Source organism: Ursus americanus, chromosome 1 (assembly GCF_024610735.1).
Source record: "Ursus americanus isolate L20-20 chromosome 1, mUrsAme1.1.p, whole genome shotgun sequence".
NCBI classification, from domain to species: Eukaryota; Metazoa; Chordata; class Mammalia; order Carnivora; family Ursidae; genus Ursus; species Ursus americanus.
This window is the reverse complement of record NC_142127.1, coordinates 96045923-96071929: the sequence shown is the minus strand read 5'-3', so window position 1 is coordinate 96071929 and position 26007 is coordinate 96045923. Positions and strand designations below refer to the sequence as shown.

The window sequence follows — 26007 nt, the reverse complement described above, 5'->3', positions numbered from 1 at the left end:
TCCCAATGGGGAAAAATTTGCTTATCACTTATCTGAGTGATAGACACCCTTTGAGTTCAAGCTTAAAGTTTCTCTCCTCCACAAAGATTTCTTTAGTTATTTCATCTGCCATGATCTCTACCTGCTCTCAGTACATACCCCTTATTCAACATTTAACACACACACAACACACACACACACAACTATGGGTATCATTCACCTTTATTTTGTATCTCTTATTATCCCATCAAAGCTTTGAGAAGCTGTCTTTTTTATATATTTCATACTTCCTTGCCGAGTAGGCAAATACCTGTTACTATGAAGCTATCTTAAAATAAAAAATAGACATTACAATGAGAAAATTGACAAGTTTTTATTTCCCTTCAAGCATCATTCTAAATTGCCAAAATTTTAGAGATGACAATATTTAAACAGCTCCTCCAGGTACAAGTTATTTATCCTAAGTAGAACATGTTTTGATACAAGAAGTACTTTTTAATTGTCAAATGCTTAGTTGTACCTTCAGCCAATTCGAATCTAATTTCTGCTATTTTTGACAGTAACTTATACTTCCTTATGTTCACAATATATAAAATGTTTATTTATAACAGATTAATTCATAACCAAACTAAGTTTCTAGGTAGAGATCACTTTAAGGATATATGTAATAATTGATAAAGTTCATATAATGTTCCTGATAGCATTACACAAAGATCAATATTTTTATTTCAAAGCTAATTGTAGACATATTGCCCAATAGTGAACCCATGGAATACGAAGTTTTAGCTCCTGGAAGCATAACTGCATTTGTGAATATCAACATAACTGACCCAGTGTTCTGATGAACCATTTCAGCTCTGAACAGTTTTAAGATGCACTTCAGTCTATTACACAAATCATCTCTAACTATCCTATAGATGGCAGCATTGAGCAATATATTTGGTAATAGGTTGCTTTTTGGTTTCGGTGAATTTTCAGCTAGGTCTGAATGTTTCATACAGTGTATTTCATTACAGTATGCCACAAGACTAATTTAGCGTATGGTGACAGGATAATACTTGTACCTGCTCCAGATTACTTCGGATTCCACAAAAGCATCTCTTTCTAGTCTGTATCTTATATGAACCAAATGTGCATTTCCAGAGCTATCTCAACCATTAATAAAAAAATGTGAAGAACAAATGAACTTACTATAGTATAATTAGAAGAAATATTAACCACCCTTAACGTTGGTAGTAAAACATCAGCAGGGAAGAAGAAATGGCACTAACGTCCCATGATCAGCAATTACCCTCCGCCTGAAACCCAGGGGCCTGAATGGATTTTGTTGCAGCAATCTGGCTTATTGCATGGTTTCTATAGAATATTTTGCCACTGAAATTGAATTTTTAAGGCAGAAATCCTTTCCCACTGAGACTTTATTTAAAAAAAAAACGCTTTTGTATTATTATATAATAATTTGTTTTATATGATTAAAATCCAAACCTTTCTGTGAAGGTTATTGTAGAATATTTGTAAATTAAAATCATCTTCCTTCCTTCTCCTCCTTTTAGTAAAGAGTATTTTGTTTTCCATAGGGGTATATTCCCTTTAGCTTTTGGGGGGAAGAAGGGGGGAGGGAGAGGGTCATTTGAACAGTGAAAGTCTATGGATTTGGACTGTTTTCCTACAAAATGTGAAATATCCTCCACTCCCACCCGCGCTAACCATCAAACCTGTTAAAAGCCCTTTGACCTTAGATTACGTTGTTACTAACAAACAACCCTTTATCTTACTTTTTTCTTGCCAAGGGTAAAACCCCACACAATTACACTTTACTACTAACCTCAGTCTTCCCGGCTCCGCATCCCCCTCCCCTGCTCCCCATAAAGCAAGCTATGCTCCCAGAATCTCGGTCACTGTTGTTACCGCCTCGTTCCCAGCTCCAAATATCTGCTATTTATAGCTTTGCTGTAGTGGGCACGTGTGCCCTCATCGCCAAGCTGTCAGAGGGAGAGAAGGGCGGGCTCTCAATTCAACAGTGTGTACACAAATGATAGATTAACCACGTTTAGACGAGCTCGCGTGATGTTGGGGAACCTGAAGGTAAGAGGAGAAATGAGGAGCTCCCAGGCTTCCGCAGATGCCGGGTCCCCAATTCACGTATCACACGCCACTGAATGGCGCCTATGGTTCTTCTCTCTTATTTTTTTTACTACGCTTTGCAACCTACCTTGGTACCCTCACCCTCTGTCCCCACCTCCCCTCCTGCAATGCAAGGCTTGAAAGACAGGCAGCCCTACCAATCAGAAGGCTTCCCCAAGAAACAGCCCCCGCCCCTCACCCCCGCTTTAGGCCCAGGCATGCTCCTCCGCGGCCCAGCCGGCCGTGCCAAGGAGCGTGCCCAGCGTTTCTCTGCTGCGTTTCCCCCGGAGCATCCCGCAGTGTCAGATAGCCGGAGGCAAAGGATGGTCTCCGGCGTTAAGAGGGGGGCAGAAGCCCCAAACCGGCCAAGAATGGGGTGGATAAATAAGATAGCATTACACCAAATGACAAACGTCATCCGTAGGGTCCTTCCTGCCAGCTGGGCAAGGAAGGGACACATTGCTTCTTTATAGGTCAGCTTTAAAAAAAAAAAAAAAAAAAAAAAAAAACTTTGGGGAGGTTTTGCTTGTGGTGAGGCTGATACTCCAAGGTAACTGTAAGAGTCTGTTCAAGTAGATCCACGATGCTGGACTGTTCTACTCATGAAGTACCCCTTTTCCCATAGCGTCGAGCTGGCACGATCCTTGTTTTCTCCCGATTATCCTTGTGGTCAAGGGTAAAAAATTTATGGGGTGGTTCAATGGGTGTGGAAGCTGTGCGTGAAACAAACACTTAAACTAGTATTTATACAGTAGGGTTTTGGTCTTATGAACCCTCCGTAGGTCCCTAATATCTTTTTAAAAACACAGATTCCGGACTATGATAAGGGGCATCTCATTTTTTTCGCCAAGTCTTTACCCCTGTGGATCCCCGCCCCTTCCCTAGGAAGGAGGGGAGGGCAGGGGGAGCCGTGATATTTATATTTTCTCCCTAATTGATCAGCAGGTTGCTGCACAGCGCCGGACAGAGGACACTCTACCGGGATCCTTCTTCTCATTTCGGAGTGACCAGAATCCCCCAATATATGCCCTTGGGAGCCCCTCTGTTCCTTCCAGGGACCTCCCTGAAGTGATTTCGGGGATTCCAAGGTGGAAGGCTGGCCCACAAGTCCCTTAGTAGACCTTATAAAAATACAGATTTCCTCACTGTGGCCTATCACCCTGAAACTGAAATCTAGCTTTTATGTTTTCTGGGAGAAAAGGGCTTGACTAGAAACCTCCTTCTCTAGGGGTCGATCTTACCTGTTCGGTAAGATCTAGCCCAGCTCCCGCGCCCCCTCCTCCCTGGACCCTCCCACTCAGGGCCCCGTAGCCGCAGTGCCCCCCCGTCGCCCCCCACCCTCACTCCTGCGTCTTCCCGAGCTCGCCCCCCCGCCGCCGTTTTCCCAGACTCCCCTCGTGCTTTCGGGTAGCCACCCAAACACACCCGCCCGCACCCGCCGCGGGGATTCCTGCGGGCCGGGGGCGCCCTGGGTGGCGCACGGGGAGGACGGCTCTGTGCCGGGGCGGGCGGCCGCGCAGGGGCGCTGCCCGAGCGCTGCGCCGGGGCCTAGCGCGGGCGCCGCTGCGGCACGGCCGGGGGGCGGAGAGGGGCGGGCGCGGGGCGGGCTCGGCCGGGAATGTAGAGACCCGGGCGGGAGCCTCCCGGCGGCGGCGGCCGGGCTGCGGAGCGCGGAGGCTCCGTCACGTGTTTTTCTCCTCCGAGTGAGACGGCGGCGCGGTCGGCGGGGGCCGGCGCGCAGAGCCAGACGCCGCCGCTTGTTTTGGTTGGGGCTCTCGGCAACTCTCCGAGGAGGAGGAGGAAGGAGGAGAGAAGTAACTGCAGAGGCAGCGCCTCCCGGGGAAGAGGCGTCTTCCCCGACTCCTTCCCAAACCTCCCCCTTTGCCTCCCGCCCTCGTCCCCTCCCCTCCTCCCCTGCCGACTGGAGCGAGGGGCAGGGATGAGCCTGTCCCTCCGGCGCGTCCCCAGCTCCCTCGGCTGCCTAATAGCGTTTTGCGTGGAAAAGGCACTTTCTCCGCCTGCCGAGATGGGCCCGAATGGGGGCTGCAGCAGACCCGTTCGCGGGCGGCGGCAGCAGCAGCAGCAACAGCCGCAGCGCCGCGGTCTCTGCGATTGAGCTGGTATTTGGGCGGCTGGTGGCGGCGGGGCGGTTGGGGGGTGGGAGGAGGCGGAGGAGGAGGCGAAGGAGGAGGAGGAGGGAGAACCCCGTGCAACGTTGGGACTTGGCAGCTCGCCTCCCCCTGCCCAAGGATATTTAATTTGCCTCGGGAATCGCTACTTCCAGAGGGGAACTCAGGAGGGAAGGCGCGCGCGCCTGGAGGGGCAACGCGGGGACCCCCGGCCGCCGCCGCCGCCCGCCTGTGCCAGACTCCAGCCCGAGTGGCAAGAGATGCATCTTCGCCCCTTCCTGGCCGCGGCGGCTGTGAGGAGACTTGGCTCTCGGAGGATCCGGGCTTCACTCACCCTGGACGCACTGCCTCCCCCCCAGGGCATGAAACGCCCGTAAACTCCGGCCGAGGCCATCTCCTTGGCGCAGCAGCTGCGTCCCCCTTCGGCTGCCCCTCCCCGGAGCGGGGGGCGGCGTGGTTTTCGGAGTCGGGGGTTCGGCGATCTCCAGCCCTGTTTGCATGTGCGGGGCCGCGGCGAGGAGCCTCCGCCCCCCACCCGGTTGTTTTTCGGCGCCTCCCTCTCCTCCGCGGCGGTGGCGGCGGCAGCATGGCGAGCCCTCCGGAGACCGACGGCTTCTCGGACGTGCGCAAGGTGGGTTACCTGCGCAAACCCAAGAGCATGCACAAGCGCTTCTTCGTGCTGCGGGCGGCCAGCGAGGCAGGGGGGCCGGCGCGCCTCGAGTACTACGAGAACGAGAAGAAGTGGCGGCACAAGTCGAGCGCCCCCAAACGCTCGATCCCCCTCGAGAGCTGCTTCAACATCAACAAGCGGGCAGACTCCAAGAACAAGCACCTGGTGGCCCTTTACACCCGGGACGAGCACTTTGCCATCGCGGCGGACAGCGAGGCCGAGCAGGACAGCTGGTACCAAGCCCTCCTGCAGCTGCACAATCGGGCCAAGGGCCACCACGACGGGGCCTCGGCCCCCGGGGCAGGAGGCGGTGGGGGCAGCTGCAGCGGCAGCTCCGGCCTCGGGGAGGCTGGGGAGGACTTGAGCTACGGGGACGTGCCCCCAGGACCTGCGTTCAAGGAGGTCTGGCAGGTGATCCTGAAACCCAAAGGTCTGGGTCAGACAAAGAACCTGATTGGCATCTACCGACTCTGCCTGACCAGCAAGACCATCAGCTTCGTGAAGCTGAACTCGGAGGCGGCGGCCGTGGTGCTGCAGCTGATGAACATCAGACGCTGCGGCCACTCAGAGAACTTCTTCTTCATCGAAGTGGGCCGTTCCGCAGTGACAGGACCTGGGGAGTTCTGGATGCAGGTGGATGACTCTGTGGTGGCCCAGAACATGCACGAGACAATCCTGGAGGCCATGCGGGCCATGAGCGATGAGTTCCGTCCTCGAAGTAAGAGCCAGTCCTCCTCCAACTGCTCCAACCCCATCAGCGTCCCCTTGCGCAGGCATCACCTCAACAACCCCCCACCCAGCCAGGTGGGGCTGACGCGCCGCTCTCGCACCGAGAGCATCACCGCCACCTCTCCGGCCAGCATGGTGGGCGGCAAGCAGGGCTCCTTCCGTGTGCGAGCGTCCAGCGATGGCGAAGGCACCATGTCCCGCCCGGCCTCGGTGGACGGGAGCCCTGTGAGTCCCAGCACCAACAGGACCCACGCCCACCGTCATCGCGGCAGCTCCCGGCTGCACCCCCCTCTCAACCACAGCCGCTCCATCCCCATGCCTTCTTCTCGCTGCTCACCTTCCGCCACCAGCCCGGTCAGTCTGTCGTCCAGCAGCACCAGTGGCCACGGCTCCACCTCGGACTGTCTCTTCCCACGGCGGTCTAGTGCTTCTGTGTCCGGTTCCCCCAGCGATGGCGGCTTCATCTCCTCCGATGAGTATGGCTCCAGCCCTTGCGATTTCCGAAGTTCCTTCCGCAGTGTCACCCCAGATTCCCTGGGCCACACCCCACCGGCCCGCGGTGAGGAGGAGCTGAGCAACTACATCTGCATGGGAGGCAAGGGGTCCTCCACCCTCACCGCCCCCAATGGTCACTATATTTTGCCTCGGGGTGGCAACGGTCACCGCTACATCCCAGGAGCTGGCTTGGGCACGAGCCCTGCCCTGGCTGGGGATGAAGCGGCCAGTGCTGCAGATCTGGATAATCGGTTCCGAAAGCGGACTCACTCTGCTGGCACATCCCCTACCATTTCCCACCAGAAGACCCCATCCCAGTCCTCTGTGGCTTCCATTGAGGAATACACGGAGATGATGCCTGCCTACCCGCCAGGAGGTGGCAGTGGAGGCCGACTGCCTGGCTACCGGCACTCTGCCTTCGTGCCCACCCACTCCTACCCTGAGGAGGGTCTGGAAATGCACCCTTTGGACAGGCGTGGGGGCCACCACCGCCCAGACACATCCACTCTCCACACTGATGACGGCTACATGCCCATGTCCCCAGGAGTGGCGCCAGTGCCCAGCAGCCGAAAGGGCAGTGGGGACTACATGCCCATGAGCCCCAAGAGCGTGTCTGCGCCGCAGCAGATCATCAACCCGATCAGACGCCATCCTCAGAGAGTGGACCCCAATGGCTACATGATGATGTCCCCAAGCGGCAGCTGCTCTCCTGACATTGGAGGCGGGCCCAGCAGCAGCAGTGCCGCCCCTTCTGGGAGCAGCTATGGCAAGCTATGGACAAATGGGGTAGGGGGCCACCACGCTCATGCCCTGCCGCACCCCAAACTGCCCGCAGAGAGCGGGAGTGGCAAGCTCTTGTCTTGTACTGGTGACTACATGAACATGTCGCCAGTGGGGGACTCCAACACCAGCAGCCCCTCCGACTGCTACTACGGCCCAGAGGACCCCCAGCACAAGCCAGTTCTCTCCTACTACTCATTGCCAAGGTCCTTTAAGCACACCCAGCGCCCTGGGGAGCTGGAGGAGAGTGCCCGGCACCAGCACCTCCGCCTTTCCTCCAGCTCTGGTCGCCTTCTCTATGCTGCAACGGCAGAAGATTCCTCCTCCTCCACCAGCAGCGACAGCCTGGGCGGGGGATACTGTGGGGTGAGGCCGGATCCTGGCCTCCCACATATCCACCATCAGGTCCTGCAGCCCCATCTGCCTCGAAAGGTGGACACAGCTGCCCAGACCAACAGCCGCCTGGCTCGGCCCACGAGGCTGTCCCTGGGGGATCCCAAGGCCAGCACCTTACCTCGGGTCCGAGAGCAGCAGCAACAGCCGTCCCTGCTGCACGCTCCGGAGCCCAAGAGCCCAGGGGAGTATGTGAATATTGAATTTGGGAGTGATCAGCCGTGTTACTTATCTGGTCCTGTGGCTTCCCGCAGCTCGCCTTCTGTCAGGTGTCCATCCCAGCTCCAGCCAGCTCCCAGAGAGGAAGAGACTGGCACTGAGGAATACATGAACATGGACCTGGGGCCAGGCCGAAGGGCGACCTGGCAGGAGAGTGCCGGGGTCCAGGCAGGCAGAGCGGGCCCTGCACCCCCTGGGGCTGCTAGCATGTGCAGGCCTACCCGGGCAGTGCCCAGCAGCCGGGGGGACTACATGACCATGCAGATGGGTTGTCCGGCGCAGAGCTACGTGGACACCTCACCAGTTGCCCCCATCAGCTATGCTGACATGCGGACAGGCCTTGCTGTGGAGGAGGCCAGCCTTCCAGGAGCCACCGCGGCGGCTCCCTCCTCATCCTCTGTAGCCTCTGCTTCCCCCACTGCGCCTCAAAAAGCAGGGGAGCTGGTGGCCCGCTCTTCCCTGCTGGGGGGCCCACAGGGACCTGGGGGCATGAGCGCCTTCACCCGGGTGAACCTCAGTCCCAACCGTAACCAGAGTGCCAAAGTGATCCGTGCGGACCCACAAGGGTGCCGGAGGCGGCATAGCTCTGAGACCTTCTCCTCCACACCTAGTGCCACCCGGATGGGCAACACGGTGCCCTTTGGAGGGGGGGCTGCCGTAGGGGGCGGCGGTGGTGGCAGCAGCAGCACAGAGGATATGAAACGCCACAGTTCTGCTTCCTTTGAGAATGTGTGGCTGAGGCCTGGGGAGCTCGGGGGAGCCCCCAAGGAGCCGGCCCAAGTGTGTGGGGCTGCTGGGGGTTTGGAGAACGGGCTTAACTACATAGACCTGGATTTGGTCAAGGACTTCAAACCGCGCCCTCAGGAGCGCCCCCCTCAACCGCAGCCGCCCCTGCCCCCGCCCCCTCATCAGCCTCTGGGCAGCAGTGAGAGCAGCTCAACCAGCCGCTCCAGCGAGGATTTAAGCGCCTATGCCAGCATCAGTTTCCAGAAGCAGCCAGAGGACCTCCAGTAGCTCAACTGGACATCACAGCAGGTGCGTTTCATGGTGACAAAGTCAGAAGACAAAACTGCTTTTAACCTTGTGCTGGAATTCTCTTCCTCTTTGCCTAGGCCCCTTTCCTCTCCTTCCCATTGCTTCCTTAGGGAGTGCTTTCACAGGATGGGGGAGGGGAGGGCACACAAGGTGCTCCCTCCACCAGGACACTTGGCTGACAGTCCAATAAACCTGTTGGAGCCACGGTCCAGGAGGCCTTTCGTTTGAGGCTCCCAAGTGAAGTACTTATTGTAGTATTTTCAAAACACATGGCCTATACCGGTTCTGAGGCTTGTGGAGTTCGTATATAAGTATCTTTTTCTCTTTACTGAAGTTTTCTTTTGACTATATATTTAGGTCAGTCCCTAGAAGGAACAGCTCTACAAAAATATTTGTTAGCACAGGGGCTAAACCAAACCTTTCATTTCAGATAGTTTCTTGGAGCTCTTAAGGGTGATCTTATCAAGTTGCTCTGTGTACTTTAATTCTGTGATTTCACAATACCAAGGCAACATAAATAGCAGTGGAAACATCCCTTTTTATTCTTGCTGCCCTAAAAAGATCTGAGAGTAAGAGCTTGTTTAGGCTTACATATTTAGGGAGATATACCTGTCTCTTTATGACTCTCTGTAGAAAGTAATTATGGGTGACATTCTCTTTTTTGCTCCTGAGCCAGGATTTGTGAAATATTATTCACACACCAACCCACCACCTCACAGGCATGGCTGCTTTTGCACGGAGTCTGCAGTGAAGTCTGCATGTGTCTGGGACTCGTTATTAGTGAAGAGTTATGGAAATTCATCCCAGCGTGTCTGCCTTACAGTTTGTCTGTTCTTGCAAAGGCCTGCAGGGAGACATCACACAGATCATTTGGGGGCTACTGTACATCTTCTGTAAAATTACTTAACGTTTTTACATTGAAAAGAAGGAGTATTATGTTGGGGAAATGCAGGGCTTTGGTTTTGTTTTGCATTCAATGTAAAGGCTAGGAGTACTCTTCCATTTTTAGAGCATTTGTTGTTTGCCTCTAAGCGCAGGAATAAACATATCAGTACATGTTGAAAGTTGGCTTTACGTCTTCAGTGGCTAAGGCTCTATTGAAAATGAAAAACATTTGTGATAGGAAATTTGCCTGTCCTTCATTCTGTTGAGCCTATTTTCTGGTGGTCATAATTGTGGGAAGAAGAGAGGAGTATAGTTTGCAAATAATGTGATGAGTTGGCAATGCAGAAGTTTCCAGCGTTTGGAAACGTTTTATTCTGACAAACTGATTATCTTGTGATAGTCTTTTTGATGTATGCTTCATAGAATGAGCTGTTAAATATGTGTCCATTCATAAGAAATTGTGCATTGGGTTCCTGTTGGTAGGTATTTGTTCTGTGGTCTCAGTCTCCTTGATCCTAACCAGTTTCTAATAATTGACCCATATCATTCGCTGTTTTCTAGAACAAGATATAGGTACACAAACATTCAGACTAAGATTTTTCGGTGATACCAGGCATCATTTGATTAGCATTTAGTATTTATTTTTGTGATTCACTAGAAGAGATTTGATTATATTTGTCAACATCAACAGTTAAAAACTTTGGTTATTTTTAAGTGATTAAAAAAATGACATTTTTGGGAATGCGAATCCCTCTAATACTCTAACCATTTATATTGCACAGTGTTTCATTTATAAAGTAATGAGGATTTGTAGGAAACAAACCCAGCAGAAGCAAAATTTTCATTTTAGAGAAGACGAAAGAAGAGGCTAGGAAACAATAAATTTTCCTCACCTGTTTTCTTAGTTTGGACAGGTTTCTTTTTATAGAGAGAAGAAATAATATTTGCTTTGAAAGAAATTGATGACCACATAGAGTTTTCGTCTTTTAAAGGAGCTTTAAAATAAAATCCTCTTTATGTGGCGGGTACATTAAAAACAAACTGACCAAAGCAAAACGATCTTCTAAGCTTTCTTAGGGAGAGTGTAATATGCTGGAATAAACATCATCATATCCCCAATAATCTTGGAGTAGCAATACACCGTGCTTTGACAGCCCCATGCCAGAAAAATTCTACAGTGTGTATTTTGTAAGATGTAAATGGAAAGATGAGAGGTGTTTGTGGTGTGTTTTAAGTGAGGCACCAAATGCTACTTGACACCCTTCCATCCTGAATTCTCCCTTGCCTTTGCCCTGTTGAGTTTAAGGATGTGATCTGATCGTCAATTATCATCTGAAACAAAAAAATCTGACCTGCCTTGGCAAACAGCTTTTCCTAGGAATGAGTATTTTGGTTGTGGAAACATCCTTTTCCTAACTTCCTCAGCAGTTCCTATCTGCCTCTCTTGCTCATGGCTCAGGTAAAACCTGAAACAGGAAAGGCAGGGGTGCTGAAAGGGGTGTGTGCTTTCTCCTAACCCCTCGTTTTTAAACGTTGAGGCTTGTCTAATATTTTTCCCTGTCTGTTAAAGGAGAACATTTGTGAGGCAGCTCAGGTGCTCAGGACTGCTGGTTGCCCTTCTCATTGACCCCATGTCCAGTTTCCAATTTTTGTCAACCGGTGCCGCCTCTAACTTCGTTCTGATTTTGAGTTCTTGCTTTCCAGCATCCCCTTCTCCCATTCCCTTTGTTTCCCACCTCTTATTACTTCATGTTTCTGGCCTTGTCTTTTTTTCTCTTTTTCTCCAGTTCAGAATTTCGCAGTCCTTGTGGCCTCCTCTCTGCAGAGAGTGGATTGAGAGCCCAAGAAAGAGGGCAGAAAGGACACGGCAACCCAGTTATCCTTAACCCGCTTTTACCTCAAATTTGTTTTGTAGTTTTTGAAATCGCAGCTCGGGCACATAGAGCAGGCTTTGGCAAAGGCACAGCCCCAAGCCGCCCCCGTTTAAGTGCCTTTTATTTATTTATTTTTGTCATTTTATTATGCCCCCCCCCAAGGGGGGGCATTTCTCCTCCTTTCACTCCATTTGCTTGTTGTGATTTCAAGGATTCCGTACCTCCAGGACTACCTCCCATCTCTCCCTCCTTCCCTTCCCCTCCCTGTGTGGCCTTTTTTGTCTGGCGCATACCGTCTCAGCTCTGGCACTTTCCCGTTTCCCGGGTCACCTCCGCTTCCTGCATTCCTCCCTATTTATTTGGCAGTTGGCTCCCCTCCCTCCTCCGAGCCCCTTTAGCCGGGGGTTGGGGAATCTGTAGCGGGGCTGAGGCCGCCCTCACAAATCTCCCACCCCGCCCACCTCCGGTCGCCTGGAGGCGCCGGGCTGCCCGGCCCCTTCCCCGCCCCGCCGCCGCGTGGTCCGCTGAGGCTGGTGAGCCCCGGCCCCTCGGTGCAGGACTGGCTCTGAGTGGGCGGGGGCGGAGGGCCCTGATTGGCTCCTGCCAGAGCCAATCAGCGCGAGTATCTGCCGTGCTGCGGCGGGCGCGGGGTGGGGCCTCGAGCCGGAGGTGGGCTGGGGGGTTGGGGCTGGGACCTGGGTCCAGCGGTGGCCCCCGGGGCTGGGCGTCGGGGGCACCAGCCCTCCCAACTCTCCCTCCACCTCTTCCTTCTGGTGCCTGCGGAACTGAGCCAAATACGCGCCCCCCTCCCCTCCCAGAGGATGTTATGCACTCATCCTTATTCGTGCATCCAGCCCAGAATCCTAGGAATGAGAAAGTCCAACCAGCCCACTGACAGAGGCCGGAAACACACACTTCCTCTTATTTTTAATTGAGAAAAATCCAGGCCATGACCATGTGACGTGCCCCATTTTGTTTCCCTCCTCTCTTTACTACGGTTTACTACGACGCCACGTTCCTTCATCTTCCTGTCTGGAAATTCACGAGCACGTGGTTGTAGGATTGATTGGGTTGGCTAAAGATTCTAACATTTACGTCCCTTACTAATGGGAAGGAGGAGGGAAAAAAAAACGGAGAAGGAAACACAAGTGCTGTGGCTGGCACTGTTTGGGGATCATTCAGGAAAAACTCATTTGGCTGGAAATTGTATTAGGGTCAACACTATATATTGAGCGGCTGCAGTTTGCAAAGCGCAGAGCCGGATAAGATCAACAAAAACTGACCCTTCTAGGCCCAGGGGAGCTCACAGTGAAATGAAAACGCCGGATATGGCTTGCAAATCATGAGAATCCAGAGATTCATTGCAAGGGCCTGGGTAGAGTTTGGTACTGAGGTTGGAGGAAACGCTGCTTAAGCTCTCAAAACCAGATTTGTTTTTGACCAGTGACAGCCCACGTGACAGCTCCTCAGGGCTGGCTGGGCTAACCTCCTGAAAGCTTGCTAGGTTTGTATTGTGGCCCTCACGTAACCAACGTTATGTGAGGTGTATTGCTCTATGGGATGAAACATTTGTTCCAGTTTTCCGTTCTAAAATAAAGGAAAGTAAGAGAGAAATTAATGGAGGTGTTCCCCTTCCCTTCCCCTCTCTAATAAGTCTTTCTCACCAGCCAGCCAGCATCCCTCATGCATCACTGAATCATAAGCCCCCAAGGCAGCGTTTTTCCGTAGGTGTGAATGTAAGGAAGAAGGACTGCCCTGGTGTAAATGCTATGCCTCATGCTGCTTCTGAGCGGTGGGTGAGTTTCTCTGTTGTTCAAGAAAACTTGGAGCATCTAACAATCTTCTTAATCTCTACTGTTGTTTAAATAGCTTTTTATGTTAAAAAAAATCTGTAAAAAATTCCACATACTATAATCATTTCTCTGATTGCCACCCAGATAAATACTATCTAGTATATTGCCTACTACAGTAAGGGACTTGGAATTCAAAACTTCATGCCTCCCCTGTTCCCTGCTGTTTGGTTTTTTGTTTTTGTTTTTTTTTAGTTTAGTTTTGTTTGTTTTTTGGTTTTTTGTTTGTTTGTTTGGTTTATCAAAATTCCTGGAAAATAGCTTTATGTTATCTTGAATGATGCAATGGAAAAAGCAGTTCCTGGGAGCCAGAGAACTTGAGTCATAACACAGCCTGTACCCTTCACTAGCTAAGTGACCTTGGGCATGTCACTTGATTTCTCTGGACCTATTTCCTCATCAGTAATTGAGAATTTTGTTCTAAATTATTCTGACCTCCTTTGCAGCACTAAACATAGGAATATTTTGGAGAGAATGATATTTTTTAATGGGTCAGTTGTAATGAGGATTCTTTCTGAAGAAGCTGTTGATGGGGTCATAATGAAGTACGTTAGAATATTCTGTTTCTTCTTGTTTTGGCTTTTGCATCACTCATTATGGTTTGATTCAGGACTTATTTTAACCTTTCTGGTTTGGAGGGGAGCAGACTTTAACAGACCTTATAACAATCCCTCCACAGACTACACAAGTCTGAATTTTTGGAGCCTTTTCTAGACTGAACTGAGCTCCTCCCCCTCCTCCCTTTTAAAAACATCAAACTTGTGTGAGAAGCAAGTCAACAGCTAGTTCCTTGCGTCCTAAGGTCAACCGTTGGAAGCATACCACCCCACTGTACAGGTCAAGCTTTAACCAAGCCATGTCCAGGACATTATTCTGTTTATTCTACTGGAAATCACCCCTTCTTACGCAGGTGTTCTGTTTATGGATAATGTTTCTCATTTGTACCATCAGAAGCCTTCCTTCAGTGAGGAATAACCACTTGAGTGAATAGAAAGGAAATCTGAGAGGCCAACTGAGGACTATAGGAAGTCTTCCACAATTTTTTGTTCGGTTTCAGTTTTCTCTGTCAGGTGTATGGAAAAGCTCAGTTATTTCTCTTGCCGGCAGCATGAATGTTGTCCAACTTTTTTGTGTTTTAGGATTTTTGATTTGTTAGTTGAGCTGTATACTGCTTTGCCGACCTGTTATTATCTTGGCTGTCAAGTTGCCAATGTATTCAGAAGTTCTGGCCCTTTGGGTACCTCTGTGTGGATTGCGTAATTCATTAGAATAGTCTATTGACTGTTTCATTCAGAATTTCATTGACTTATTCTTTTCCAATCCTTCTGCTACAATCATATATATTTCTTGCTATATAGTATGTAAATGTTTCCTTTTATTTTGGTGGGTTGGTAATTTTAGGATAATGGAACACTTCACAATTGTAAGGTTTTGTTTTAAAGAAAGCTATTTTCCCAATGATTTCCTCTTGTTACAGAGGTACTGTAAATTGTATTCAAGGAAAATAGTGTCTCGTGAGTTCAGTTTGAAGTCAGTTTCACACTAAAGATTCTGTAACTCTTTTTGCCACATTTACAATTATATTCTTGATTTATTATTCCTTGCCTTACAAGTCCATAGCTATGCGGCAAACACTAAAAAGCACTTTTTAAAATGTTACTGAAACATGTTTAGAAGTTGTAATTACTTTGAATTTTAATTTAACAGAATTACATTCTAATATGTGTATGGTATAATAGCATGCTAGTTTCTAACTAATATGAAATAGTTGCAAAAAAAAAGTTATCGTAAAGCTTTTTTAAATGATGGTCAGGAGATGTTCTTGTCTTCCATCGTGCTTTTGTCTTCTATCGTGGAAATGGTAGCATCTCTCCCATTCTTGATTCACAGAAAAAAGGAGAAGATGGATTAGATGAGTATAAGATACTGTCATCTATGGGGAAAGGAACATTTTCCATCTTAATATTCTTGCTGCAGGCTCTGCTATAATCTATTTGTTAAAATAAAGTTGGTTGGTTAAATGTTATTTGTGCTTCCTCAATGAGCCAGTGATCTTTGAATAATAGAACTTTTAAAAATGATGTGTTTATATTGAAAAGGCAGCTTTTCTTTTTTTTTAAGCCCCTTTCTGCATTTTCATTCATGACGGCAGTAGAATTGAATATATTGGTCAGGCTATAATTTTAATTGGATCATCGACTCTATCTTCAAGCAGAGAGGAAATTTGTGGTTTTATTACCCCCACCCTGAATGTTTAATTGAGTAATGTTTTACTAGTAAGTATTCACTGTTTTCCTTTTGCCTTTCCATGTTTGATCCTTTGTTTGCTGCCCACTCTGTGTCACTTTCTGCCATCCACCCCGGTCCTGTTTGAACCAAAGCCACATACATTGGATGCTAATTGGTTGGCCTGAAGAAGATGCCAGTAAACCCAAGTTCATAAACTTTCCCTCTTGTTTTCTGTTGACCGAAAAATACTTTGATGCGAGTTCTCTGATCCGCCCTGACGTATTTAGGTCATGTTGCTGAACAGTTTCACTTAATCTTGAGAAATTGATAGTTGTGTTATGTTTGTTGAAATGATTAAAGAAACATTCTTTCTCTCTCTTTTTTTTTCTTTAAACGTATCTAGCATGGCAAACAAATTCTATTTTGCATAGAAAGTCATGATTCTTAGTTTTAGGAAGGTTATGGATCCATGTGAAACAGGAAAATGTAAGAAAAGACATTTGTAAACAATATAGCAGTTAAAGGTCTCCAAAATATTCAGTAATTACTCTGTCTTCCACTATTATTCATCTATTATTCTCCAATGATTGTGTCCCTGTTTATTTTAAAATAATTTGAAGGGCTTGCTAGGATACCGGAAATAATCATACTTACCCTTGAATTTTAGGGATTGTGGGAATAATCAGAAGAACCTTAGCTTCTTTGGTTCAAGATCAGAGGCCACCTGCCCCCCAACCTCAGCATGAATGCTCTGTCTTCAAATAGGCCCCAGACCTCAGTTTCCTGTTGGTCCCTTTCCCTTTTTTCTTCAGTAAACAGCAATGAACACCTCTTGTGTTCCAATAACACATATTTTGTTGTAAGAGAATGGGGGTGGACACATGGAAAGGAGGGGGAAAAAGGTAGTGAAGGGAGTTCATCCAAGTAATTACCAAATTTCTTATGGCACAGCTTATCTGAGGGAAAAAAAAATCAAGATTCAGGATATGTAATCCATGAAAGTCAGCATTTTTCATATACTTACTGGGTGAAAGTGCCCATCTACTTCAAAGTATTATGCTTTTCTGAATCATTCTAACCCTGGCTTCCTGGCTGGCAATAACACCAGCTTACTTAAATAGCTCACAAGGCTCTTGAAACTATTTGGAAGAGTGGCCCTTTTTTGGATACTCAGCTGGCAAATATAATATTAGCAAGAAGCAAGAAAAAGCTATCTTTGGCTCTTTTGTCCAATGAAGCAGCCAGGAGAGGGGTCCAGGTGTTAAATGAACAGTTCATGAGTAGGAAGCATGGGGTAAAGGTGGGGCTGCAAAAGAAATTGTCGTTTTTTCTTTCCATCCTAGAAGCTCACCATTTGAGAATGTTTTTTTTCCCTTTGGGTGGGTGGTTTTTAGTTTTAGTAGTGAAAGGCTTTAACCCTCTGACCTGTGGTTCCTGTGCTTGCTTTTGGCTGGAACTATAATCTCCTTTGAGATTTGGTCATTGCTGTTTCTTAAGTGTGTTCACTTGCACTCTTCCTGCTTTGATGACGTGCAGTCGTATTTGTTTGTAAGTTCAGAGTAGTTTCCTACAGAAACCTAAAAAAGCATTTTTTTTTTTTTTTTTTAAGACCACCTAAGACCATGATAGCGTGCTGGGTCTATTCACACTTGTGTTTTCCCTTTCATTTTTTGGTGTTGGCAATTCATGCACATACTATAAGTTTCAAGTAGTTTCAAAAATTTTTTTAAGGGTAGAAAGTGAAAAATAAGATTCTCTCCCACTCTTGTTCTCCAGCTTCTCTTCTCATAGGCCACCATCAATGCTGGATTTTGTTTATGTTTCCAGAGATGAACTGCTCATAAATTTTGAAGCTTAGCAATAGAAAGTTGGTGAAATGCCCAATTGCTTAGAGTCCCCACGTTTTGCACTGAAGGAACACAGCAGACAACATAGCTCTTACAGTAGACTCACTGCTTTTTTTTTTTTTTTTTAAAGGAAAAGAGAAAAGGAGTCTGTACTTCCCATGCCTCTTGAGACTCTTCAGGTTATAAAAATGCATCATCTAGTATAACCCAGTGATGGGGGGAAAGCATTAGTTGGGAAATGATCTGCTTTTCTAATTTTGAACCATTTGTGAAGGGAAAGGTGTCTAAGTGTGAGTCTTTATTACTCTGTTTTCTCCCCTGGTCCTTCTGCAGTAGCATGTCAGCACTTCCCTGCCCCTCCACCGGAGTGAATAACTAGTTCTTAATATAGTGTGGTAGGATTAACTCTAAAGGTTAAGGAGCCTTTTGAAGACGTTCTGGTCACCAAGGTCTCATATTTTCAAGAGTTCAGAAGAATTAAAGCTTTCTATTGGAATAAGCAGAAAGCATGGCAAAACCATTTCAAATTCTGGGAGCAGCTTATTTTAGACAGAAGAATTACCTGTAAATAATAGAATAAATTGTTTAGTAATTTTCTCTCACTCCAAGTATTGATAACTTTGGAGGAAATTAGTGGAATTTAGGGAATCTGTTCCATCTCCTAAGAAGCATATTACCGTGTGTATGACTTTGATAATCTCTACTTTGAACCAGAGAGGACCTCGAATAGTTAAAAACATTTATAACTGATGCCCTGATGTTCTTGCTGATTGTGGTCCACGTATAGGGTGAATAGGATGGAGTAGTTATCATTACAAAATAGAAACTTTCAAGAATATGATAATGAGCTTTAAGTCTCAGTGATCAATATTGTATCATTTCCGGCAACTTGTCAATAAGGATATGCTAAAACAGTAATACCAGTTTTCTTCCAGGTCATCTGCAGTGAGGAATGGAATTCAGCAACATGCAGAAACTTTTAAGAAAGCTGTTCAAGAGTTTAGTCTATGAAACAAGCTAGTTTCTTAGATGTATGCCTCATTTAGCTTTGATCTGTCACAAACCACCCCAAAACCAATGGCCTTAGAACATCAGTCATCTGTTAGATCGCAGTTCTGAGGGTTGGTAACGGAGGCTGTGTTCTGTGGGGCAGTGCCTGTCTCACCTGGGGAAGCGCACGTGGACAGTCGGACAGTTGGCCGAGGACGGGTTGATGTAGAATGGTTTCCCTCACTTGTCTGGTGGACGATGCTGGCTGTCAGTGGTGCTTGCTCTTGACTGACCCAGAGTGGGCTGACTCAAACTTCACATAGTATTTGAATGAGCAACCCGCAGCAGTGAGAGGGGGGCACCAGTACTTTCCAAGCCTCTGCTTACATCGCATTTGCTCCTCTCCCATTGCCCAAAGCAAGTCCCAAAGCCATGCCCAGTTTCAGGGAATAGAAAAATAGATCCTGGGGCACCTGAGTGGCTCAGTCAGTTAAGCAGCTGCATTCAGCTCAGGTCATGATCCTAGAGGCCTGGGATCGAGCCCCACATTAGGCTCCTTGCTCAGCAGGGAGCCTGGTTCTTCCCTTCCCTCTGCCGCTTCCCCAGCTTGTGTGCTTTCTCTCTCTCTGACAAATAAATAAATAAAATCTTTAAAAAAAAAAAAAGAAAAGAAAAATAGATCCTACTTCTTGATGGGAGAAGCCATTGTGTCTGATTTATACATTGTACAGTGTATTTATAAACACAGTTATGTATACCGTCATTGACTATTTATCCAGTCGCATGTTGAACGCCTATGATGAAGTGATTCTTAAATGTTTATAATGTTTATAATGTTAAAATAGCTTTGGGTGAAATATCAATGATTTCCTTCATATTGGTGGTATCACTTTTTTTCTTTCTAATTTTTCTTTGAGAAACAGGAAAGCTTATACTGTCTCAATGAACTTTTATTGAGTTCATACTGTGAGCCAGGCACTGGGGACCGAAATAGGTGTGTTGCTGTCTTCCTGGTGCTTGTAGGAGGCAGAGAACAAAGAAGGGAACAATGAATTACATTACTGCAAAGTGTGGGGACAAGAAAGGATTTGAGAAAATAGTAAATAATGTGGTCCTGTCATTCAGGTTCTTGAAGGGATAGCAAGGATTTTTATATCACAGATGCAGATCTTTCTTTAGAGTTTGATTCTCTCTTTTATAGAATGAGTGGAAGCTGGAAGTTCACCTCTAAGAAAAACGTGAAAAATGACTACCGAGGTTTCTTACCAGAGACTGTCATCTGTATTTTTAATGCCATTGGTGGTTGGTGAAAATAGTTACGCTATTTGCCCGAGGTCAGAGGACAACACATTCTAGCAGTCCTCAGGTGGCTCCCACAGGCCTAGAGATGAAATGTGGTATTAGAAAGGAGCCCAGAGCCACAGGAGGACATCAGGCATCTTGTACCGTCCTCCCTCCGTTCTTCACCAGACTGCCCTTTCCCCACATACACAGCTAGCTGGACCAGAGCAGCGCTTGCTTAGAGAACCAGGCTTTTAGTGGGGAGTGGTGGGGAGCAATGGGTGAAATGGAACCAAAGACTTGAATGGTTTGATGGGGCGCCTGGGTGGCTCAGTTGTTAAGCATCTGCCTTTGGCTCAGGTCATGATCCCAGGGTCCTGGGATCCAGTCCAGCATCAGGCTTCTTCCTCTGCCGCTCCCCCTGCTTGTGCTCTCTCTCTCTCTCTCTCTTTCTTTGTCAGATAAATAAATAAAATCTTAAAAAAAAAGACTTCAGTGGTTTGAAAGAAGTGTTCCCACCTGAGCACAGGTAAGGACTCTGGTAATGCGGAGTTGCTGATTCTTGGGAAACCAATGCGGATGGTCGGCAGTATCCCACTCAAAGCCACGGCGGTGGTTTCTTGAACCCTGTCTCAGATCTCTTACCAGCCAGTATTTACATTTTTCCGACACCAGAACCTTGAATGCCTTAAAGTTCCTGAGGTTACAGAACAAAACAAAATTGGGACACTGGGTAACCTACCTCCTATGGGGGGGGGGGGAGTCCATAAAGGGTTTGGAGGGGCCTGTTGAGCGGTGTATTTATATCCTGATCTTGGCAGTTCCCACCCACCCCCCACCCCCCAGCTCCTCATTGGCTTGCCCTTTCTGCCCCCTTCCCAATTCCAAGGCACTCTTTGAACCATAGTTAACAATACCTTCCTTTCAAAGCTGATCCCATTCCCTCTGGTTAGATGAAGGAATATAAATATTACATGTTTTTCTAAAGAATGGGTAATGACTTGACTTCTGAAAATATTTTACTTCCATTGGTAGGATACCCTGGAAGTCATTGGGATTATAATGAAAACTTTCCTTTTGCTTAAGCTTGTCCTGTGTAGTGTGTGTGTGTGTGTGTGTGTGTGTGTGTGTGTGTGTGTTTGGAGGTGAGGAGGGTTAGGGAGTGGAAACTGCATTCCAATAAAAAAGGTTACATTCCTAGAACTAGGTCTTTAAAAATATTTTGCAGCCTGAGCCTTTGGCCCCTCACAAGTTCCTACAAGGGACAGCCGTCAGACAGTGTACAGGCTTGTTGATTCTCGGGCCTTTGAACTGGGTGAGGAATGTGTCTCAAGTCGGAAAAGGGAATGGTTTGTTCCTGCTTTTAGCCTCTAGCTTGAAAGCTGGAAGAATGTTATTGTGTCTTCAAAGCCTTTTTCCCACCATGCTGTATTAGCTGGGCTCTTGGAAAGCGTCTTTGCATTATCTAGTACACAACAAAAACCCATGCCACCCAATTCGATCTAATTCAATGGCTACTGGTAGGTGCAATTTAAATTAATGTGTCTCTTCTGTAAGAATGGAGCCCCATTCCACTCCTCCCTCTTCACCCCAGTTGAGGTGATTTCTAGTTATTCACTAGATAAGAACACCTTAGGTCTTTGTTTGGAGGGGGGGACTTGGGGAATATTATTTAAAAAAAATAGTGGCAGAAGTATTTAGGAAGGTAAGAGTTCTTAGCTCTGTAGAGTTGAGAAGGTATTTCTATGGAAAGTAAGTCAAATTGTGTTTGCATTTGTAAAATCGATACATTTAAATGATCAAACATTTAGAGTATGTTATTGGCTGAGTTCAAGTACACCTACTGTCCTCTCTCCCTCCTTGCTTTCAAAAAGTTTACCCCTTCCTGTGGGGATGGAAACCCCCATCCTTGCTCTAATTACTCATTTCCCAGCACTCTCTGCTAATAAAAATTGTGAGCTCATTGAGAGCAGATGCCAGTGTCTGAGGAGGAGAGGACCCATGTAACCCTTGCCAAATTAAAAACTTGTTTATCAACAGTCTGGAGGATAGTTGTTGAATCAAGGCAGAGGATAGCTTTAGAAAAGTCCCAAACAGAAACAATGCTGTGGATATATTCTGGGTACCTCAAACCATTTCATTCACTGGATATTTTAAAAATCAAATTCAAGGAGCACCTGGGTGGCTTAATCAGTTAAGGGTCTTCCTTTAGCTCAGGTCATGAACTTAGGGTCCTAGGATTAAGCCCCATGTCTTTGGGCTCCCTGGTCAGCGGGGAGTCTGCTTCTCCCTAGCCCTCTGCCCCTCCCCCTGCTCGTGTGCTCTTTCTCTCTCAAATAAAATCTTAAAATCAAATTCAAATTCAGATTTCACATGAATCAAACAAAATGACAGAAGTTCTTGCCATCTGATAGGACTAGAAATGGAAGCTTCGATGAAATTAATTACAACCGCATCATTCCTGCATCTGAAATCCTGGAATACTTCCTCTGTTTCCCCCAAACCATTCTCTTATAGACTGAAGGAAACTTTGCTTTGTTTTGAGGAGATTTATTTCTCGGCTTCCAACAGTCCTTTACCACCTTTTCTTGTACTAGTAGAGTTGTTCTGATGTTAACTGCAGTTTACAAATGTAGGTCAGAGCTTAGCGTTTTCACTGAGGTTTAAAGATACCAAAAGCGATGAGAAAATGATTTGAGAAATAATTATTGTATCATAGTTACCTCTATTTTTAAAAGGAGGCCAGTTACTCCGTGCGTGATTCGGAGAGTCCCCTTTTCATTTGTCCCCTGTACTCGTGCCTTTTCTTCTCCTGAGTTAACGGTTGCTAGTTAGCCCCTCTACTCAAGTGCCAGTAAGATCTGGGAAAAGGAATTAAATTTCCGTGAGTGCGTTTTGCCGCTGTGGCACTTGTTAGCTACGGTGTTAAGCTTGGTCTGGGAAGTTGAACCTAATTGCCAAGATAGGAGTCTTGTTTGCCTGTGTTCTGTTTCCACACTTCATGGAGGCGGGGTTGTGTTGACGGCCACGGTGATAGAATGTGTATTCTATCTGATAGCAAGTCTTCTTAAATATTGCTTGATATTTCAAGTATTAAGCTAAAATGTAAAATCCAAGCAATGTGACACATAGCAAAGCATTTGTCACCCTTTGTTCTAAAACCCTACAACTCCCCAACATCTGTAATATAAATGTGTTCTATTTTATTTTAAAGAGGATTTCCGTTTTCCTGGCCCTTGGCAGTCATTTGACATGTATGCTCCTTTCTAAAACTTAGTAGTGTTTTCTAGCAGGTATGCGTCTGGTATCAAGCTAGGCTATTTCTCTCTCCACCAGCGTGGTTGACTAAGTTCGAATGCTTAGTGCAGTGAGTTTGGCATTTGGTAGATACTGTTTGTTGTAGATACTGAATGAATGAATGTGGGACCATATGTTTTTAAACCACAGTATGGGAAGTATGCCAGCACTTCATTTATCTGTAGACCAGAATCATATTCCATGCAGGAGGACAGAGAGTTTTTAACTTCGCTACTGCTTCCTCCCACTTGGTGGGTACTTGTCTCCAGTTTTTCTGCTCATTCCATAATTAAGCTGCTGCAATTACTGAACCTGGACATTTGAAGAAATCATAACTGGTCGTAAAGATAGTGGTGGGCAATTGCCAACGAGCCAAATGTTTATAGACCAGACATGAGAGAATGTTCTGGTTCATTAATGCAGCAAGGAGTTAGTGAGTTGCTGCTGAGTACCAGGCATATTCCTAAGTTCTGGAGTTAGCAAATGTAAAGAAAAAAGACACTAATTCAGGCCCTCATAGAGCTTCTTTTCTTAGGGACTGGTTGAGGGAGAAGGCTGTCAAGGATCAGCTTCCCCAGAAGACAAATGAGACCCACTGAGAGACAGGACAAGGGTGTCTGGCCCACGTCGTGGACTGGAGAGGTTGACAACATTGATTTGTACATACACTTTTACCTTAAAATTCATCACAATTCCTTTGCCTGGTTGTAAGTACGTCATGTGTACTCTGCATGGCTTATCAGTTATGATTAAGTTTACCTTGTGACTCATAAATGGAGCAAAGTCACATTTTTTCTGCTGTAATGGGGCAGTATATGAGAGAGAAGGAAGTAAGGGTTGAAATTGATATGTGTCTGCTTGGAAGAGATGGTCTTACATGTAAAGCCAGGATCTGGAACAGATGACAACTAGGGAAAGAGGGTGAAGAGTATGTGATACCTCTGGGGGGGCCCTGGAAAACATGGGGATTGGCACAGTATGGCCACATGTGTGTGTTGGTATCATGAATCATAGCTTATGTTGCAGCATTGAGGTTAGTAATTTTCACTGGGTATTAAGGCTTTTCTTTTGAGCATTATTATGCAAAACTGGTAATGTGTAATACCCATCATTTCTGAAATTTTGTCTGAAATTCTGTTGGAAAAGTATTTAGTATGTTTGCTTTTCTCGACATTTATTCCTTGTTCAAAATGTTTGCAAGGAAAGACCAAAATCTTGAAACTACTCTTATATAAAAAGCTTTTATTTCGATATTGTTGTTTATTTTACTATTAGGGATCTTCAGGCATAATCCTGTTGGATCCATATACCACAAGAGGAAATCCCACAGTTTGAGGTAACTCTTTCTAGTGGTTTAAAGCTTTTATGGTGAGGAAATGTCTTTATAACTAACTTAAATCCCTTATTGTCAAGGGAGAGCATTTCCCTCTTTCTGATTTTGCTAGTGGTGACAAGTGATGGCCCCTGTCTTTTTTTTTTTTTAATTGGGTATATAAATTTTATTTTATCCAAAGATTTAAACATACATATAAAATCGACTTAAGGGACAGTAAGGTTGTAAAAACAAATTAAAAAATAAAACATAATGACTATGTTTAAATGTGCAGAAGATAAAACAGGAAATCATAACAACCTTGGTATTGTTACTAGTCAGTTTGCTAAAAGAGGAGATAAGGCTGGAAATGAATTTAAACAAATTCTTAGAAGAAAATAGCCATAAACATAAAACGTTTCATAAGTGATTAGAAATGATAATTAAACTGGATATGACTTTCCGGGTTTCAAATACAATATATATTCATTTGCTGAAATTACAGAGTCAAGTTCCTCTGAAAGAAACTTTCCATCATCCAACTTTTTGATAAAAAAAAATGCACCCAAAACAGTTACAATTTGGGGTTCTTTAAAGATTTTATTTTAAGTAATCTCTACACCCAGTGTGGGGCCCAAACTCACAACCCTGAGACCAAGTTGCCCAACTGAGCTAGCCAGGTGCCCCCAATTTGGGGTTCTTTAAAATGTCCAGGAAGTTTAAAGGTGCTTGAAAACCAGGTAGCAGAAGTCATGAATATTTGTAGAATGTTTTTTCAAGCAGACTTGTTTTGTCATTCATTTTTAAGGATTTACTTATTTATTTGAAAGAGAGTGCATGTGCGTGCTTGCCAGTGCACAAAAGTGGGGAGGGGCAGAGGAAAGAGAGAGAGAGAGAATCTCAAGCAGGTTCCATACTGAGCACAGAGCCTGACTCAGGCTTGATCCCAGGACCCTGAGATCTTGACCTAAAGCTGAAACCGAAGAGTTTGTGGCTTAACTGACTGCGCCACCCAGGTGCCCCTCCTTCATTTTTAATTCAGTAGTATTTTTTTTAAGCATTTCCTTACTTTCTGATACTATAAGATGCTCTGGGATCATCTTATTTGTTTCCTGCCCCAGTCCTGGAATCTTCTGTTTCTCCAAGAGGCCCTGGTTCCTTTTATTGGAGAATTGTATTAGACACCCACATATTGGCACTAGGCGTGTTTGTTGCTATTGGGGTGTCATTTATTTTCTGCCCTCTCAGTTGTCAGAGCAAGGAAATACATGTGTGTATGCTACGTCACATGTATACACATATCTATAAATATTTCTATATGTAACCATCTGTATCTCTACTAAGTTCATACTGATGTCTCTTAACTCTAATGGATTTCCATATGGATTATTCTAGCGTTTCCCCTTGTTTATCTGTCACTTCCCACTCCCACAGTGAGAAACTTGGCTGTCACCCTCCTCCATCCATTTACTTACTTGTTCAATGCAACTGCATGCATACACAGAACACTTCCAGAATTGTTAAGCTATGCCCTATAGGAAACAACTTTATCAACCAGAGCGTGGTGCTTACATACAGTTTCTTTTGCCTTAAGTCTTACAGATTCACCTCATTTCCAAAGTTACACTTTGGTTAGCACCTTGTTCCTTTGCCCGCTTCAGTGAGGTAGTTTTGTACATTTGTGATACATTTCGATTCTTCTGTCACATTCTATGTTCCACCTGTGCTCACTGACCTCTTAATGATTTTTTAAAATTTGTGTCCATAAGGTTTATTCTTTGCGCCAAAGAATGCACTACGTTTTGACAAATGCTTAATATCATGTGTTTGCTACAACAGTCTCATGCAGAATAGTTTCCCCACACAAAACATCACCCGTGTTTCCCTAT

The 26007-nt window shown here is 46.2% G+C and overlaps 1 protein-coding gene across 1 annotated transcript in view; it reads left to right on the top strand.

Annotated features, from left to right (window-relative positions):
- Positions 1–3717: 3717 nt before the first annotated feature.
- The window catches only part of IRS1 (insulin receptor substrate 1), a 63106-nt gene continuing 40816 nt past the window's right edge, over positions 3718–26007 (top strand). Inside the window, exon 1 of the mRNA XM_045775267.2 lies at positions 3718–8553. Within this exon, the coding sequence (XP_045631223.2) occupies positions 4819–8532 (3714 nt within the window). The 5' untranslated portion in view covers positions 3718–4818 and the 3' untranslated portion in view covers positions 8533–8553. The remainder of the gene's footprint in view (positions 8554–26007) is intronic.